The sequence below is a fragment of the Paraphaeosphaeria sporulosa genome (assembly GCF_001642045.1).
Source record: "Paraphaeosphaeria sporulosa strain AP3s5-JAC2a unplaced genomic scaffold CC84scaffold_3, whole genome shotgun sequence".
Classification (NCBI taxonomy): Eukaryota; Fungi; Ascomycota; class Dothideomycetes; order Pleosporales; family Didymosphaeriaceae; genus Paraphaeosphaeria; species Paraphaeosphaeria sporulosa.
Window position 1 is genome coordinate 1,314,205 of NW_017253362.1, and position 13,916 is coordinate 1,328,120.

Consider the following 13,916-nt stretch of genomic DNA (forward strand, 5'->3'; position numbering starts at 1 on the left):
TGCCAAGCGCAGTCTTCGCGTAAGCTTTCCCAAGTGGTCTCTGTACCCAGAGGTGCAATGACGTTGCGCGCTGAGGCTGAAAAGCTTACACAAGTGAGTCAGCCCTATACATTCGCTTTTTTAAGGCCTTGGAAAAATTCGCAATGTCTGACCGCTAATGCTCTCGAAATGGCCTATCAAGCGTAGTTGCACGATGGTGACTTCCACTATTGGCCAGCTCGGTTGACCCCATCGGGTGGTTTCAAGCGTATTTCGCACTTTCCTCCAACCTAAGCAGATGGGGCCCACAGTCCCTCTACACAGTTCTGAGAGGCATACACACAGCCCTTCCGCCCTTTGGCACCGTGTATTTGTCATACCCTACTGGCAGCATCGCTGCACTACACAAAGCCAGCCCTGTCAACTTAGTCATCGCATATATACGGTGTGAAGAAGTTGAAGACCTCGGGACCGCGGCCAGCCCGTGCTATCTCAAATATCGGAAGCAGCGGGGTGAGTCGCGCGCGCCGTCTACAGCATCTACAGCCACTAAGTAAAAATGGAAGTCCATCAGACTTCTTGGGGTGCGCTTGCTTGGTATATATACTGCCTGCGGTTCGTCATATACGACAATATTCGAGGCTCTCGATCTGCATGTTTGCACGGCTTGGAACTCTGGATAAGACAATGCAATGCCTGTAGAATCGCATACGCAAAAGTATCGGATAGTTGAATGCAACCCAGAGCGTCCACGTCGATTTCGGAGAGGCAAAACTGGATGCATTACATGCAAGTGAGCATCTCTCGCACGTCTATCGTCCATGGTTTGCCGAAGGCGCTAACAATTATAAGGGTTCGAAGAGTTCGATGCGACGAGCAGAAGCCCGAATGCAATCGTTGCGTATCGACTGGGAGGAAATGTGATGGGTACCAGCCCATAAGTCCAAGGAACTCCCCATCTGGATCTCATCAAAATACATCAAGTACCAGCACAGAGGCACTACGAAAACAACTGAGAATTGCTCTGCCCAAGAAGAACGACCAGGAAATCCGGAGTTTTCGCTACTTTTTGGACGTCACAGCACCCACGATTGCGGGCGTGTTCGAGGCCGAATTCTGGCTTACGTATATACCACGAGCATGTCACCTAGACTCGACGATATGGCACGCTGTGGTGGCTCTGGGAGCAGTGCACGAAACCTCCACCAAAACCACCGGCAGTACTGCAGGAAGTGGTACAACGTTTGCACTGCAACAGATCAACGCTGCTATCAACCATCTGGTCCGCCCAAAAACTCCTTCTAGCGGTCAGGAGCAGAATTGGCGAGCATTGACAACTAGTGTCGTATTCACCTATCTTTGCAGCTTCCAGGGACTGTACTCGGATGCTGCGATCCATTTGAGCGCGGCAAAACATCTTATTCAGGAGCTCCACGAAATGAGAAAGACACCTACAAGGTCTACATTCTCAAGATCTACAAATCGAAGAATTACTGATACCGTACCATCCACTTTTGACCGCGCGCCAGTCCCTTACTATGATTTATTCTCGGTCGTTGCCTGTCTCGAGGTCACAGCTCAACTCCTCAATAGCAGCACAGATTCCGTCGGGCGAGAACTCCTGAGCGATGCAAGCGCCTACATCACTTGGAGAACTTATAGTGCTCCCTCAATCCCAGCTTCCTCTGAAACATGCGAACATGGGAGATGCCACCCCTCCCGAGCAACGCCTTCGAATCTTAGCCATGCCGGAAGAGCCATCAAATCTTTACTTAACGGGCTGATGGCGATGTCACAGCGCAATGGACGTGAGGTTGCACGTCTCGTACTGCACGGCGAAGAGAGCGTCCTTGCGGCCTTGATCCGTCGCCAACAGCCTTACGTCCGTGCCTACCATGAATTGAGCACGGCTATCGACGCATTCGTGCTGGATACCTTCGCAGAGTGCACGTGCTTTAATTCGATTACTACACCGAAAAAGTCTCAGAAAAAGGCAGTAGACGTGCTCCGCATGTATCACGCGACGTGTTTCCCGCTCTTTCTCGATAGCCCTACCGACATGTTCCCTTTAAACACAACATACCACCCAGTTCTCGCAGCATCGGAATCATCAGCGAGGGGATTGGTATATCGACGGGGGCGCGGTGGGATTTTACTCCGCGACAGTCCTAGCAACTCCCCGCCCGCTATCGGAGACACGTATCTCAAAGACCTGCAGGCCACGAACCCGATACTAGACGAACAAGAAATTCTATCGATCCACTTCGAACAAGCGCTGACTCTCGCCGAATCTATTCTCCACGAACCCATCTCACAAACACGGTCTGAGAACCCATCTGATTTTGTCCCTACTTTACCGACCACGACGCCCCTCCTTATTCTAGCCAACATCAGTGGCATCACCCCAGAGCTTCGTAAGCAGGTTGTACACCTACTTCGCGAATACCCACAACAAGAGGTCTTACACGACAGCACATTTGCAGCGGCGCTATGCGAGCTGATACTAGGACTGGAAGCTAGCGATCGCCACGGGACGCTGGAGATCGAGGGAGCGTCGCCGGAAACAGCGCTCAGTAACAAGACGTACGGGGCCAACGTGACGTTCACAGACACGCACCAGGCACGCGTGGAGATACAGACGTGGGACGACTGGCTTGCCGAGAGGCCGGGGCGAGAGGAGACGCTGTTGTGGTGAGGATTTGACGAATCTCGCGATTGCTGCGGGCTGGACAACGTCTCGCTCTCCCCACACATCTGCCCGTCATTCACCTGGCCTAGCTAATGCAACGCTGCGTACCTTTCACCTCGCATGCGCCCGTTTGCTTATCAATCAACGCCGCCCGCGCTTCACCTCTCACTTGCTAAATACCCTACCTATATATATCACTTCCGGCGTCCTCCAACCATCATTCGAAAGACACAATCCGCAGCGGGTCGGTTCCAAGTCAACTTGTTGGCGCAGTGGTCTAGCCTTCGGGTTTGGCCCAGGGACTGAGTCGGGGCCAGTAACGAGGGATACCACCCTGGGGTCACATTCCCTGGGCGTCGTGCTGGGGTCACACCCGTCAGGAGTGGCCGGGGTATCAGCTGCGGTGTGTGGGACCCGGAGCTTGAGTTCGATTCGTAAAGAGGTGATTCTCTCTTTGCTACTTCAAGGGTGTTTTTGGCGGGTTGGGGCGAGGTGAATGACGTGGGGTGATTGGTTCGAGTGTAGGAGACGATACGTTTCTGTCGTTTAGACCTTGTTTCTTGTTTGCGACGAAGTGAGACATCAAACAATACTATTACGCCCTAAACAGCGTGTCTACCACCGTTTATTCCTCCTCCTGTTCCTCTTCTTCTCCCTTGGCCTTCTCCTTCCGAGTGTTCTCCTCACTCAGCCTCCTTCGAACATTCATCAACGCCCTCCCCAGCAGATTTTGTCCCCACCTCGCCCGATTCACCCCAGCATTCTTCTCCGCAAACCCCACGCCCCAAATCCGATCCATCGGGCTTGCCTCGACCAGTTCCCTCTCGCCCGTCGCGAGCAGCATCGCCCGCAGACTCTCTGCGTCTTCGGAGATTGTGAACTTGAGGTAGTTGCCTTCCTCAACGATGCGCACCTTGTCTGCGCAGAACACGTCAGCACGCCCTGGCACCATGCAAATAGATAGGCAGACGTAGAAAAGGAAGGAACGCACTCTTATCCCAGACCTTCTCGTCAAAGTTCCGCACCTTCCTCCCCAGCGCCCTCTGCTCCCTAGGATCATCCGCGGCCAGAATATCCCGCGCGACATCCTGCGCGGCGCGAATCGTTAGCCAGCTCAAGCGAAGCACTGGAGCACAGCATACCTCATCTCCAAACAGCCGCGCCTTCCCAACCATCATCCACATCTCTGCCGTCTTGTACGTGTCGCCCTCGTACGTCCAGGGGCTCCAGAACCACTGGCCCAGATACCCGTGTCCATCTTGTCTATACTCGCGGGTACAAAGTCAGCTGAGTCATAAAAGAGGGTTGGTTACAAGTTGTCCATGTCTAAGGCATAGCAACTGTGTACTGGGGAGGATCGTACGGCTTCCAGAAGTAGACAGGGCCAGTTTTCTGGGATTGGGATTGGGATTGGGATTGGGATTGGGATTGGGATTGGGCCCTTAACGATGCTGCCATGATTTCCGGTGGAAGCGTGGGTGCCGATGGTGTCGAAGGGATGTTGGTGTTTGGTTTGGATTCGCGTTGGTTTGTCCGATGCCGCGTGTGGAAGTGAACGATTGCAGTGTAGATGACTCAGAGGATACCTTCTGTTTCGTGAAACGATGTGAGAATACGTCTTTGAGTAGTATGTTATGCGTGGACATGTAAATGTTGTAGTCCAAAGGCGGCAGCGCGAACCGTGGTTGCGATTCGCATCTGCGCCCTTTTTTGCTCTTGCCGCAACACTTATGGCAGTTGCTCCTCGGAAGATGGGTTTGCAGGCAGGACCAACCACTGTGTATACAATGAAGAAAGCAAGTAGCTGATTGCTGCGGGTGTGTATCCTTCCGATACGAAGACGACGATGTGGCTGAGTAGAAGCCATAACTAGTGCGGGAAGTCCAATCGCCCGAGCTGCGCCCTGCGCCCTTGACACGAGCCCTTGGGCATTCGCTCAAGCATGGTAGGTATCTCGACAGTGCGTGAAGCCGACACACTCCGAACATTTGTATGGTGACTCACCGCCCAAAGCAGTTTCCACACAAATCACCAGACTCACACGCTCGCCATATCCTCACGTTGCGTTCGTCCCCACAAAAAAGCGTTCACAATTAAACATATCTGCCCAAGGGTATGCTTCTCCCGCCGCCGGCAATCCACCGTAGCTTTTCATCATATCGCTCCACGCATATGCACGCAAAAGCACATGACAACATCCGAACGCTTTGCAGGACATTACGCGCCTGTCCCTAGATGTGTTTACACGAAAAAGCCCCACGAGCAAGTCGACGATGTCGGTCCATTACAATACGCCCTCGATGCCCTGCGACAAGCGCTCTTCCATTGCCTTGATCAGGACTGGTGGAACACCTTCATCAGTCGCCCGAATGGTGATGCGGAACATCTGTATTGATTAGCCATACTCGCAGAGATGGGAAACCAGTCTTACCTGAGTGTCCATGTTCGGCTCAAGTCTAAGCAGACACCCAAACTTGCCATCCGACGTGTGCAATACCGTAGCACCAACAAGGTTCTTGGGATTCGGATCCACGCCGTCCAGAATGCCCCATTTGAATCCCTGTACTACCCTTCTCACAAACTCCATGCTCATTGTGCGGTTCTTGTTCACGAGTCCGAAGATGCGTTGGGCTTCGCGTGGCGCGCCTCCAATCTGTTTCCATCTTTTGAAGAAGTCTTCAGCACTGAGCTCGGCAGCATCCATGTACTTGTGGAGATATACGGGCAATTGAAGGGTCAATGCCTGAAGCGAGCCAGCGAGGTATGATATACGGATGGTAGGCGGATCTTCAAAGACGTTCTTCGCCTCGAACATAATGGTTTGCTGGGTCTGCCCCTCGGGCGGGATGACCGTATCTGGTAAGCCCTTGATATCTGTCTTGAGGGTTTCCGCCGCTCTGTTATCAAGCGTGGTCGTGAATGAGCCCATAGGAAAGGGTGATCGGTTGGCGAAGTAGAAAATAAGGCATCCAAGCTGCCCTCGGTATTCTGTGCGGAGGCCAATCTGAATCTGTGCATCCTCGTACAGCACGCCTTCTGACCGGAGTAGTAGACGATAGTAACCAATTTCCCAGTCTGGGCTGAGATGTGCAGCGCTCGCAAGGTTCGGGGCCTTTAGGACTTTGTTCGTGTCAATGCTCATATCGAGTCCGGCCAGATCGCTCGAAAGAGCATTTACGCCATTAGTTCCATTTGTCGCGCTCGTTGCGTTGTCTCTTGGCGTGGCGTTCGTGAAACTCCTCTTTAATCCGGTGGGTTGGTGCGCAATACTTAGTTCCTTTAGGTCTGTATTGGCATCCTTGCCACCCACCACCCAAGTACGCTTGTCGCTCGTACCGGCATGCTTTTGATGCAACCGGGACAAGAGCGCTGATGTTCTCTCGGGGAACGGCGGCATTTCGTCACACACGGTCCGCAGCAGATCGTCTGTGGGCATGGTCGCCATCGCAAGGTATTCGCATGCTCGCTGCTGCAGTTCAGAATCCAGCGAGTGGCTATACGCGCGGAACGTCTGCAATAGCTGCGGCTTGATCTCAGGGAACAAGTTCACAAACTTCACGAAACATGAAAGTATTATCGCTCTCGTGCTCGATGAACAGCCTCGCATCTTACCATTCAACGCCATGTACTGCTCAATCGGACTGCAGCCCTTGTTGTCTGCGATCAAATGACCAAATTCTCCGAGCAGATACCCACCTATCTTGACCAGGGTTTCGTGGCAGTCAGACTTGACGTACTGTAGGATGTTCTGCGCGGCGTATATCTGGAGCTCCTCGTTGTTCGTGACAATTTGTGTGACCCTCTGCCATACTTCGTCGCTAACGTGGTCGCCAGCCATGGAAATAAGTCGTAGTGATATATCGACATACCATTGCACATCGGTCGCGTACTTTTCAGTCAGAATGGCTATCTTGAGCACCATCTCTTCTCTTATGGCGTAGTCGGCCGATTGGAGATATCGGAGGAGTTCCTGGACGATGGCTTGCGCATTCGTCATGTCACACATGCTGTATAGAAGATCCAGACCTTGCCGTCGCACACTGATATCCCTATCTCTTAATGACCCAATAATGATGGATTGGTGCTTCTTGATGGGGTCGAGTGTTTCAGCACGCGCAGCCAAATGTGTCATAGCTTCCAATCCCAAATATCGCACGTTTGTCTCTCGGGATGCGATGAACTTTCCTAGACGTGTAGAGATTTGAACCATCAGATCTTGTTCGGTGTCTAGATGAATGACTAAGTTAATAGCTTCAAATAGCACCGCGTTTTGGGCGTTGTTCTGCTGTACGTTCTTTGGCATCTCGAGTGCAGAATCCATGATCTTTTGTAATGCTTCGCGGATGAGCTTTCGGATATGTGAATCTTCTGTTGATACTAGTAAGCACATCTTCATAATGTCGTCCTCCTGTGTTACAGACCTGGCGGTGGGTAGTACTGCAATAATTTGAGCAGCTTGACCTGTATCCACGGACACGGCACTTTGTAGTAGTAGTAACCCTCTGCGCACTCCCCGTCAACGACGACCCGTTTGAGCCTATTCGCCGCTTTCACATAACTTCCTTTGTATTGTTCCTGGTTGTCCTGAACCAAAGCCATGACTAAAGAAGTGACGGAGAGCGCGACTCCCATGTCTGGATCGTCCATGAGCGATATTATTCGTTCCGCCCATTCGTTCATGACAATGTTTGGGTACTTCCGGTACAAGCGCAACAGGGTGAGCGCAGCCTTTTTCTTCACGAATGCTTTCGATGCCCTACGACAATTAGCCCTCGGACTTCTCCCTGTCAACATGGCACTAACGGTGAAATCAACAACCGGTGGACATCGCCGCTGAGCGCCTCTCCCATCTCTTTCCCGCCCACGTTGGCAATCGCATGCAATGCCAGACAATTGTTCAGCTCATTGTGGTCCAGGAGATCCTTCCGTATGCTGTTAACAACCAGGTGTAGCAGCTCGTGCTCTTCATGTAGGAAGAGGGTGACCGCAAGGTAGCCGATTTGCTTCTCCGAGTATTTCGTGGCCGATATAAGATTGACGGCTTCGAGGTGTCCAAAATCCACGTTCCAGCCCAGAATGTATATATATAGCAACTTGCAGACGTATTTTTTCTTCTGGTAGCCATTCAGTCCGCCGTCTCTGAACTTCTGTCGTATGTTTGCCAATTCCTTGTTTATGCGCTTCTCTTCCAGCTCCCTCGCTCTTGCGTTTCGGAGGTCCGCAATGAACGAGACCAGGCCTCGCATGGTCGGAACATTGCCTGAGTTGTTCCGGCTGAACAAACTCCCGCCACCAGATCCTGAAGCCATGTCGAGCGTCGAGCGATGCCCTGCGGCGGGCGGTTCCCGGTGGAGAGGTAGCCAGACAGCGTGGAGGCGCGGTTCGGCGTCGGTCTGGCGGTCGATACTCGAGGGGGGTGCGTGCGTCGTAGCGTGGGGCAAGCGAAAGGGGTCGAGGGCAGAATTACTCGTCAGTCGTGAAATTAGTGAAGGCGCGCGCGGGTCAACGAGGGAGAAGAATCATTAGGAAACACAGGAGAGCGCACGCTGCAGCTTGCCGGGATGCATCTGCGGGACCTGCGGGAGCGCTTGATGAGCAGCGGGTGGAGAGACTGCCAAGAGTTGTCGAGGCTGGCCAATGCGCGTCCCTTTTGCGGTTCGTTCCCCATCAAACTCCGCTTGGTCATGTTCCACAGCTCCAGCTCCATAGCACCTGGCAGGAAGGCTCGGATATTGTCGAGTTCCTATACAGTTGTCCAAGAAGAATCTTACCGCGCCAATCACTCACGGAGCATGCACCGCGCTTATATGCCTGCCATCATAGATGGCAATGTGAAATGACCACCCAGGCACGAAAGGCGGCTTGTCGTTCGTTCTCAAGATGGTACAGATGAGATTCACTGCAGGTCGCTTCTGTTGGCCAAAATGTACCTTGAGCCAAATCTAATATCGTCGAAAGAAGTCACAGCGCCGGTAAGGATCGAGATCGATCTCCAAATGCCTTGATTCATCTGCTACTGGTACAATGTTCAATGCAGTCGTCTGAATCCCAGAACATCCCGATGTCCAATCTAAGCCTCAGCAAACCGCTTCAGGCCGCATACCCGCCGTTGAAACGCCATAAACCCCAGGCCCAATGCATTCATTAACTCGCACACCGCACTCAACCAGCTTATTTCTTGGTCGTGAAGTCGGTCTCGAGGGATGAGGAGCCGTTGTCAGAGGAGCGGCCGCATGTGCAGCTGTCTGAAGAAGGGTTAGAATCTAGACTTATTTCGTTTATTTGTAGGAAAAGGTTGAAACGCACCTTCTGCGCGCTTTCCGCACTGGCAAGTGTTTGTAGGCATCTTGTTCTCGGTAGCGGCCTTGTCGCATGCTGTGATGGTTCGTTAGCATATGTCATAGTGTCTTGGGAAGAGACACGGAGGACGTACTACACTGGAGAGCGGGCTGCTTTCCACAGCTGCAGGTTGCCTCCTTGGCGCAAAGGCACTCGCCGTTGTTACGTGCTGCGAAGTACATCAGTAAACGCCGCAGTTATAGTAGTTGAGAATAGCTTACCGCAGCAGGTCATCTTGAAAGTGATGGGGAAGGGTGGTTTTGAAGGTGTGTGGTTGTGTGGCTGGGTTTTGTTTGAGAGCTGGATGATGAGGAGCTATGTATGAGCAGACTCAGTGAAGGGATCTGAAGCTATATATACGTCGAACGAGCACTTACCATTAGACCCTCGCGGCCTGGCTATGCTCGCATCGGACGGCGTTGGTCATTACATCAGCGGCCGTCTGACCAATCAGAAGCGCTGTGATTACGCTCCGCGTGACATCCTCCGTGCACTTTTGCTCTTCACTACAAATGCGAAGGCCATGATTCGCTGTGGTTGAGCGTGCTTTTCGCGATGTGGTTCGAGGTTGCAGTCTTCGGTGGATATGTTGTGGAACGCGGCATGCAGGAACATGGATTAGTGGTGGGGTGATGCCGGCTTCACTTCGTTCGCCAGTAGCGCTCTCGCTACAAGTGCTTTGGGTACAAACAAGTCTATCTGATTTAAAGCTCTCCAGTCTTTCTTGAGCCAGATCAAGTTCGTCTCACGACACCATGAGTTTGCTCAACTCTCTCTGCAATCCCTCCACGTCGCTTCTCAGAGCCGCATCCATGCCGTCTCCCTGTCACAAATTGGGTCAGCAACTCAACAACGCGAGACAACAATCCTGCAATCTTGACTTACCCCGTTTGTAGCGAGACCATGCAACAATACCACCGCATTTTGATAGTCCCTTCCGGCGCTCTCATTGCTCTTCTGCGCACCGCCTCTTTGCTCGCCTGCAAACTCCTTGATGACATCCAGCAGACCTGTATCTACCTTTATCTCTTCAATGACGCACGCTGCACCTTCCGCAGTCTGTGCCATAAGCCCCAACCCCAGCAGACCTTCAGATCGTGCATCGGCGTAGAAACGCTGCCGAATTAATCTAGCAAGTGGTCGGGCCACCGCAGGGACGTCGAAGAAACAGCGCGTCAACTCTTCCAAATCTCCTTCCGAAGCTGGGCGGCGGATATACCGCAATATGGCAACTAGAGTTCGACTAAGCTCAATCATGGGGTTCTTCATCGATGTACTGGGCAGCGGTGCCGATGGTGCCAATGCCTGTCTGACGATATGGTGGAGAAATCTAGGGTTCCCGGGAAATGGGACGTCTGGTAGCGGAGCTAGCATGATATTTGCCGGCAGACCTTTGCCTACTACTTGGTCAATGTTGGGCAAGCAGTTCGTTACTAGTTTGCAGAGGATGGCTGCTCCTTCTCCACGGACGGCAGGATCTTGGATATTGCCAAACAGATGGCAGCAAGTTTCAACAAGCCCAGCTGCTCCTAGAATCGGTCGATTGGATTCGGGAAAGGTAAGGTGTCGCATGAAGCCGGCAGCAGCGTACAGAAGTGCTTGCTCTTTGCGCATTGCGAGGATCTTGATCAGCGCTTCGTGCAAGCCCAACTTCTGGACCATATCGATACAAACGCTATCCGAAGTCGCAATGTTACCCAACATGACACAGGCGCACACCGTGGATGGCATCGCTTGTGCCGATACAAGCTTCTCCTTCAATATGTGTACTATTCGAGACTCCAATGTGAAACTTTTAACAAAGGCGTCGGTCGCAGACAAGGCAGACACACAGTTCACTAGGCGGACCATGAGTATTACGCTTGTTTCCTCGGAGGCAATCTCATTCGGGTTGTTCTGCGTGGCCAATTCTTGCATAGCAATCAGCACTTCATCCTTGGTCAGCTCATTGAACTCAAGGTCAAGCAACAGCTCTAGAAGTCTTTGCACAACGTCGGGGCGTGCGACTTTTTGCTGAAATTCCGGATCTTGTAAGTAGTGGACGATCAATGCCACATAGTCCTGACAGTGATCCTCGTCGTACTCTGCTGCAGTGCGCAGAATATCGTCGAAGACTGCCATGGAAGTTTCATCTCCTAACTGTGCCGGGGTAAGCTTCTCTGTAGTCCGATTGATGATTGTTGTTGCGAAGTCGATGGCTTCTTCAGGAATGTCGTCTGCCGCCAATTGTTGTGTTATGGTTCGGTCAAGTCTGGCTTCCGCTGCTTGAACGTTGGCAGGTTCTAACCTTGTTCAGAAGAGGTCCCGATTCAAGTAGGCGGTACGTACCGTAGTCCTGGCCGAGATTGTATAGTACCGCTAATGCAGTCCTTCTAAGTTCCTTCTGCCCCAGGCAGCTCACGATCTTTGTGAAAAAGTTGACAACTTCTTCACGGTTCGAGTCTTGAATTCTGTCAGAAAATTGACACTGCGAGAAGGACGGCGTTACCATTGTAAGCGACCGAGTTCCCAATAACTCGCAGGTACTGGTTGTTGAGTGCAACACAATCTGTCGAAGGGTCGAGGTTGTGTAGCACACTTGCGAGAATCTCATGCTCCCGGAACAGATCTTGCCATACGCCTGTTACGGTTAGTCTGATGTTGGGTTCTCTTGCTCACTTCTGTGGGCCGTACGTTGCTCGTCCCACTGCTTTCCTGCTGCGGTACCCAAAAGCTGGACAGCCTTTACATCAGCTTCGGAGCTTCCCGTTGGCTCTAGAAGCTGCAGCCACGACGCTATCTCTGATAACTTTCGCGGGCCTGCGTGTGGGCCTTGGTCCAGATAGTTCTCGAGGTCCGCTAGGGATTGCTGGGAGTCATCCCTCGTAGAAAACATGTTGCTTCAGAAGTTGAGATGCGAGAACCAAAATGGCGGAATAGGTCGAATTTCAAGAATTTCGATATCTAAGGTAGCATTCTGAAAAGTAGTATTCACAGCAGATTAGGAAAATGATCTGGAGGCAGCAAGTCGAAACTTTGTTTGCCTGAACCCTGTTGGCCAGAACTGGCGCTCATGCATGGATGCCTTAATGCAATTGATGTCGGCGCCCAAGATCCGTGAGCTGAGGGGAAGTCTCCAAATTAACAAGGGTGTATGTCGTTAAAGAAGGGAATTGCTCAAACGTCGTTTTTGCTTTTGTATGCTGATCAATTGGGGAAGCTCCAGGGCTTCGCTTAGCTCACGTGCCAAAACAGGGGCCTGTGGAGCTGGCCTTGGCGCCGTCTTCTGAAATGTGGCAGCGACGACTACACAACACCAGGAGTGCTCAGTGTTGTTGCATCCCACGACTTTCGGCCAGAACCAGAATCGCATACTCTCTACCGCAGATATGACGCGCGCTCAGCAGACCATCTCCATCGCCCTCCTCTTCACCTCTGTATGTGATTGCTCTGACGCTGCAATTGTAGGGCATGCTTCTGATTCGTATAGCTCTACCTGGCGGTTTTCCTGGAGATTGTGTCTTTCCCGGAAAAGATCCAGAGCGAGGTCGTCCCTGTGGTAAACATCGCTTCATGTCAATCATTGTGCGCTAGCTGATTACATTGCAGCTCCCTTTCTGGGCCCTCGTATCGTTCGGCGCATACCTCCTCTTCAAGCTCGGCTGGGGAGTCTTCACCTTCAACGATGTCCCCGAGGCGCACAAGGAATTGATGTCGCAGATAGCGGAAGCACGCGCCGAGCTCAGCGCAAAAGGCGTGGACGTTGGCTCCGACTAAACCAAACACCGGCGTCTGCGCTGGGACAAGAGGGGCATAACAATCGGCGTACAACGGGGAGCTATAGGCAATGCATTTGAAATGGTTGATATCATGGGTATTGGGTAATTCACGCTATGCTGCTGCTGCACGCCCCTTTTGTCTCTCCTTCAGCTTCTTCTCCGTCCGCATGAACTCTCGTATGCCTACGGGTATATTGTCGAACAAGGCATCCTGGCTTGCTGGCGCAACCCAATTCGTTTCGCTGCCCCCGCCGTCATCGTCCATGCTCGTTGCGATGTGTGTGGGCGTGTCCTTGCCCGCTATTATGCTTCCACTCCCTTGTCCACGTTCTCGTTGAGCTTGCATTCTGGCACGAGCTTCGGTACTCTTCGCCGCCCATTCTTCCATCTCGTCTCTGTACATGTCCCATACGCAGTTCACGCAGCCAGACATGCAGCAATTGTCTGGTTCTTCGGGCTTGGGCGGGACGATGACACCGGCAATCTCGTGTGAGGCGGCGTCTATTTCTTTCCTCCTTTCTTCTGGTCCTGCCACCGAACCGAAGAATTTGCTTGCTCTTGTAAGGGTCTCTTCTTCGCCCGTCTTGGGGAGCCATTCCCATGCGGGCGGAGGCGGCGAGGTGGCGGTACGTGGTGCGGGGGAGCTTTTAGATACAGGCTTCTTGAGGATTTCTAGTGATAGGTATTAGTTGTTGGAGTGCTTTCGTCAGGAGCTCTTGCCACGCACCTGCATAATAGCCCTCAATAGGGTATGCCTGATGGCCAGGCGGCGCAATGTAGCCCTTGAAGCGTCGCTGTATCCGGTCACTGTTCTGGAGCCCTGGTCTCTCCGAACCTAACTGCAGCGATTTCCTGGGTGTCGTAGGACAGCAAGACGCGCAGAGGCTGCGGTACAATGCTAGAGGTCTGGCGGATCGCCCAAGCTGCTCCATGTTAGGGTATAAGAATTTGCCCAATCGCTTCAACAACAGCGCCGTCTATGTGCCTTCATGTATGCGGCCACACTGTTGGGTTGAAGCAGCGCGCTTTCGTACGTTGCGAAAGTGTACGAAAAGTTCGCGACAGGCCGGATGACGAATGCATGGAGCTCGGCTATGAAGTCATCCTAGGGGCCTTCTGCTGTCGCTCGGCTAGTTTACCCCCGCAGGCCA

General features: G+C 52.5%; 7 protein-coding genes across 7 annotated transcripts; 2 read left to right on the forward strand and 5 right to left on the reverse strand.

Annotated features, from left to right (window-relative positions):
• Positions 1-671: 671 nt before the first annotated feature.
• On the forward strand, positions 672-2,674 carry CC84DRAFT_1173810 (uncharacterized protein; the record flags this gene model as incomplete). Its single annotated transcript, XM_018180059.1, has 2 exons — positions 672-772; positions 832-2,674. 2 exons carry the CDS (start codon positions 672-674, stop codon positions 2,672-2,674), a joined length of 1,944 nt encoding a protein of 647 aa, XP_018038670.1.
• A 392-nt stretch (positions 2,675-3,066) lies between these two features.
• CC84DRAFT_1162276 (DUF1768-domain-containing protein) lies at positions 3,067-4,465 on the reverse strand. Its single transcript, XM_018177951.1, has 4 exons — positions 4,032-4,465; positions 3,811-3,931; positions 3,660-3,756; positions 3,067-3,586 (listed from the first exon to the last, which is right to left on the reverse strand). The coding sequence occupies exons 1-4, from the start codon at positions 4,124-4,126 to the stop codon at positions 3,294-3,296; spliced, it is 606 nt and encodes a 201-aa protein (XP_018038671.1). The 5' UTR covers positions 4,127-4,465; the 3' UTR covers positions 3,067-3,293.
• A 151-nt stretch (positions 4,466-4,616) lies between these two features.
• Positions 4,617-8,235, reverse strand: CC84DRAFT_1162277 (Adaptor protein complex AP-2 alpha subunit). The gene is made up of 4 exons (XM_018177952.1): positions 7,472-8,235; positions 7,090-7,424; positions 5,100-7,036; positions 4,617-5,054 (listed from the first exon to the last, which is right to left on the reverse strand). Exons 1-4 carry the CDS (start codon positions 7,975-7,977, stop codon positions 4,953-4,955), a joined length of 2,880 nt encoding a protein of 959 aa, XP_018038672.1. The 5' UTR covers positions 7,978-8,235; the 3' UTR covers positions 4,617-4,952.
• Positions 8,236-8,839: 604 nt separating this feature from the next.
• CC84DRAFT_1214817 (uncharacterized protein) lies at positions 8,840-9,241 on the reverse strand (the record flags this gene model as incomplete). The annotated part of the gene is made up of 4 exons (XM_018182675.1): positions 8,840-8,913; positions 8,975-9,043; positions 9,102-9,176; positions 9,229-9,241. The coding sequence occupies 4 exons, from the start codon at positions 9,239-9,241 to the stop codon at positions 8,840-8,842; spliced, it is 231 nt and encodes a 76-aa protein (XP_018038673.1).
• Positions 9,242-9,678: 437 nt separating this feature from the next.
• On the reverse strand, positions 9,679-12,163 carry CC84DRAFT_1257190 (ARM repeat-containing protein). Its single transcript, XM_018184706.1, has 5 exons — positions 11,681-12,163; positions 11,496-11,627; positions 11,336-11,449; positions 9,893-11,289; positions 9,679-9,830 (listed from the first exon to the last, which is right to left on the reverse strand). The coding sequence occupies exons 1-5, from the start codon at positions 11,880-11,882 to the stop codon at positions 9,753-9,755; spliced, it is 1,923 nt and encodes a 640-aa protein (XP_018038674.1). The 5' UTR covers positions 11,883-12,163; the 3' UTR covers positions 9,679-9,752.
• A 126-nt stretch (positions 12,164-12,289) lies between these two features.
• On the forward strand, positions 12,290-13,012 carry CC84DRAFT_1162280 (dolichol phosphate mannosyltransferase-like protein subunit 3). Its single transcript, XM_018177953.1, has 3 exons — positions 12,290-12,423; positions 12,477-12,545; positions 12,596-13,012. The coding sequence occupies exons 1-3, from the start codon at positions 12,376-12,378 to the stop codon at positions 12,761-12,763; spliced, it is 285 nt and encodes a 94-aa protein (XP_018038675.1). The 5' UTR covers positions 12,290-12,375; the 3' UTR covers positions 12,764-13,012.
• Positions 12,854-13,837, reverse strand: CC84DRAFT_1257192 (uncharacterized protein). Its single transcript, XM_018184707.1, has 2 exons — positions 13,493-13,837; positions 12,854-13,437 (listed from the first exon to the last, which is right to left on the reverse strand). The coding sequence occupies exons 1-2, from the start codon at positions 13,695-13,697 to the stop codon at positions 12,878-12,880; spliced, it is 765 nt and encodes a 254-aa protein (XP_018038676.1). The 5' UTR covers positions 13,698-13,837; the 3' UTR covers positions 12,854-12,877.
• Between the last annotated feature and the right edge of the window lie 79 nt (positions 13,838-13,916).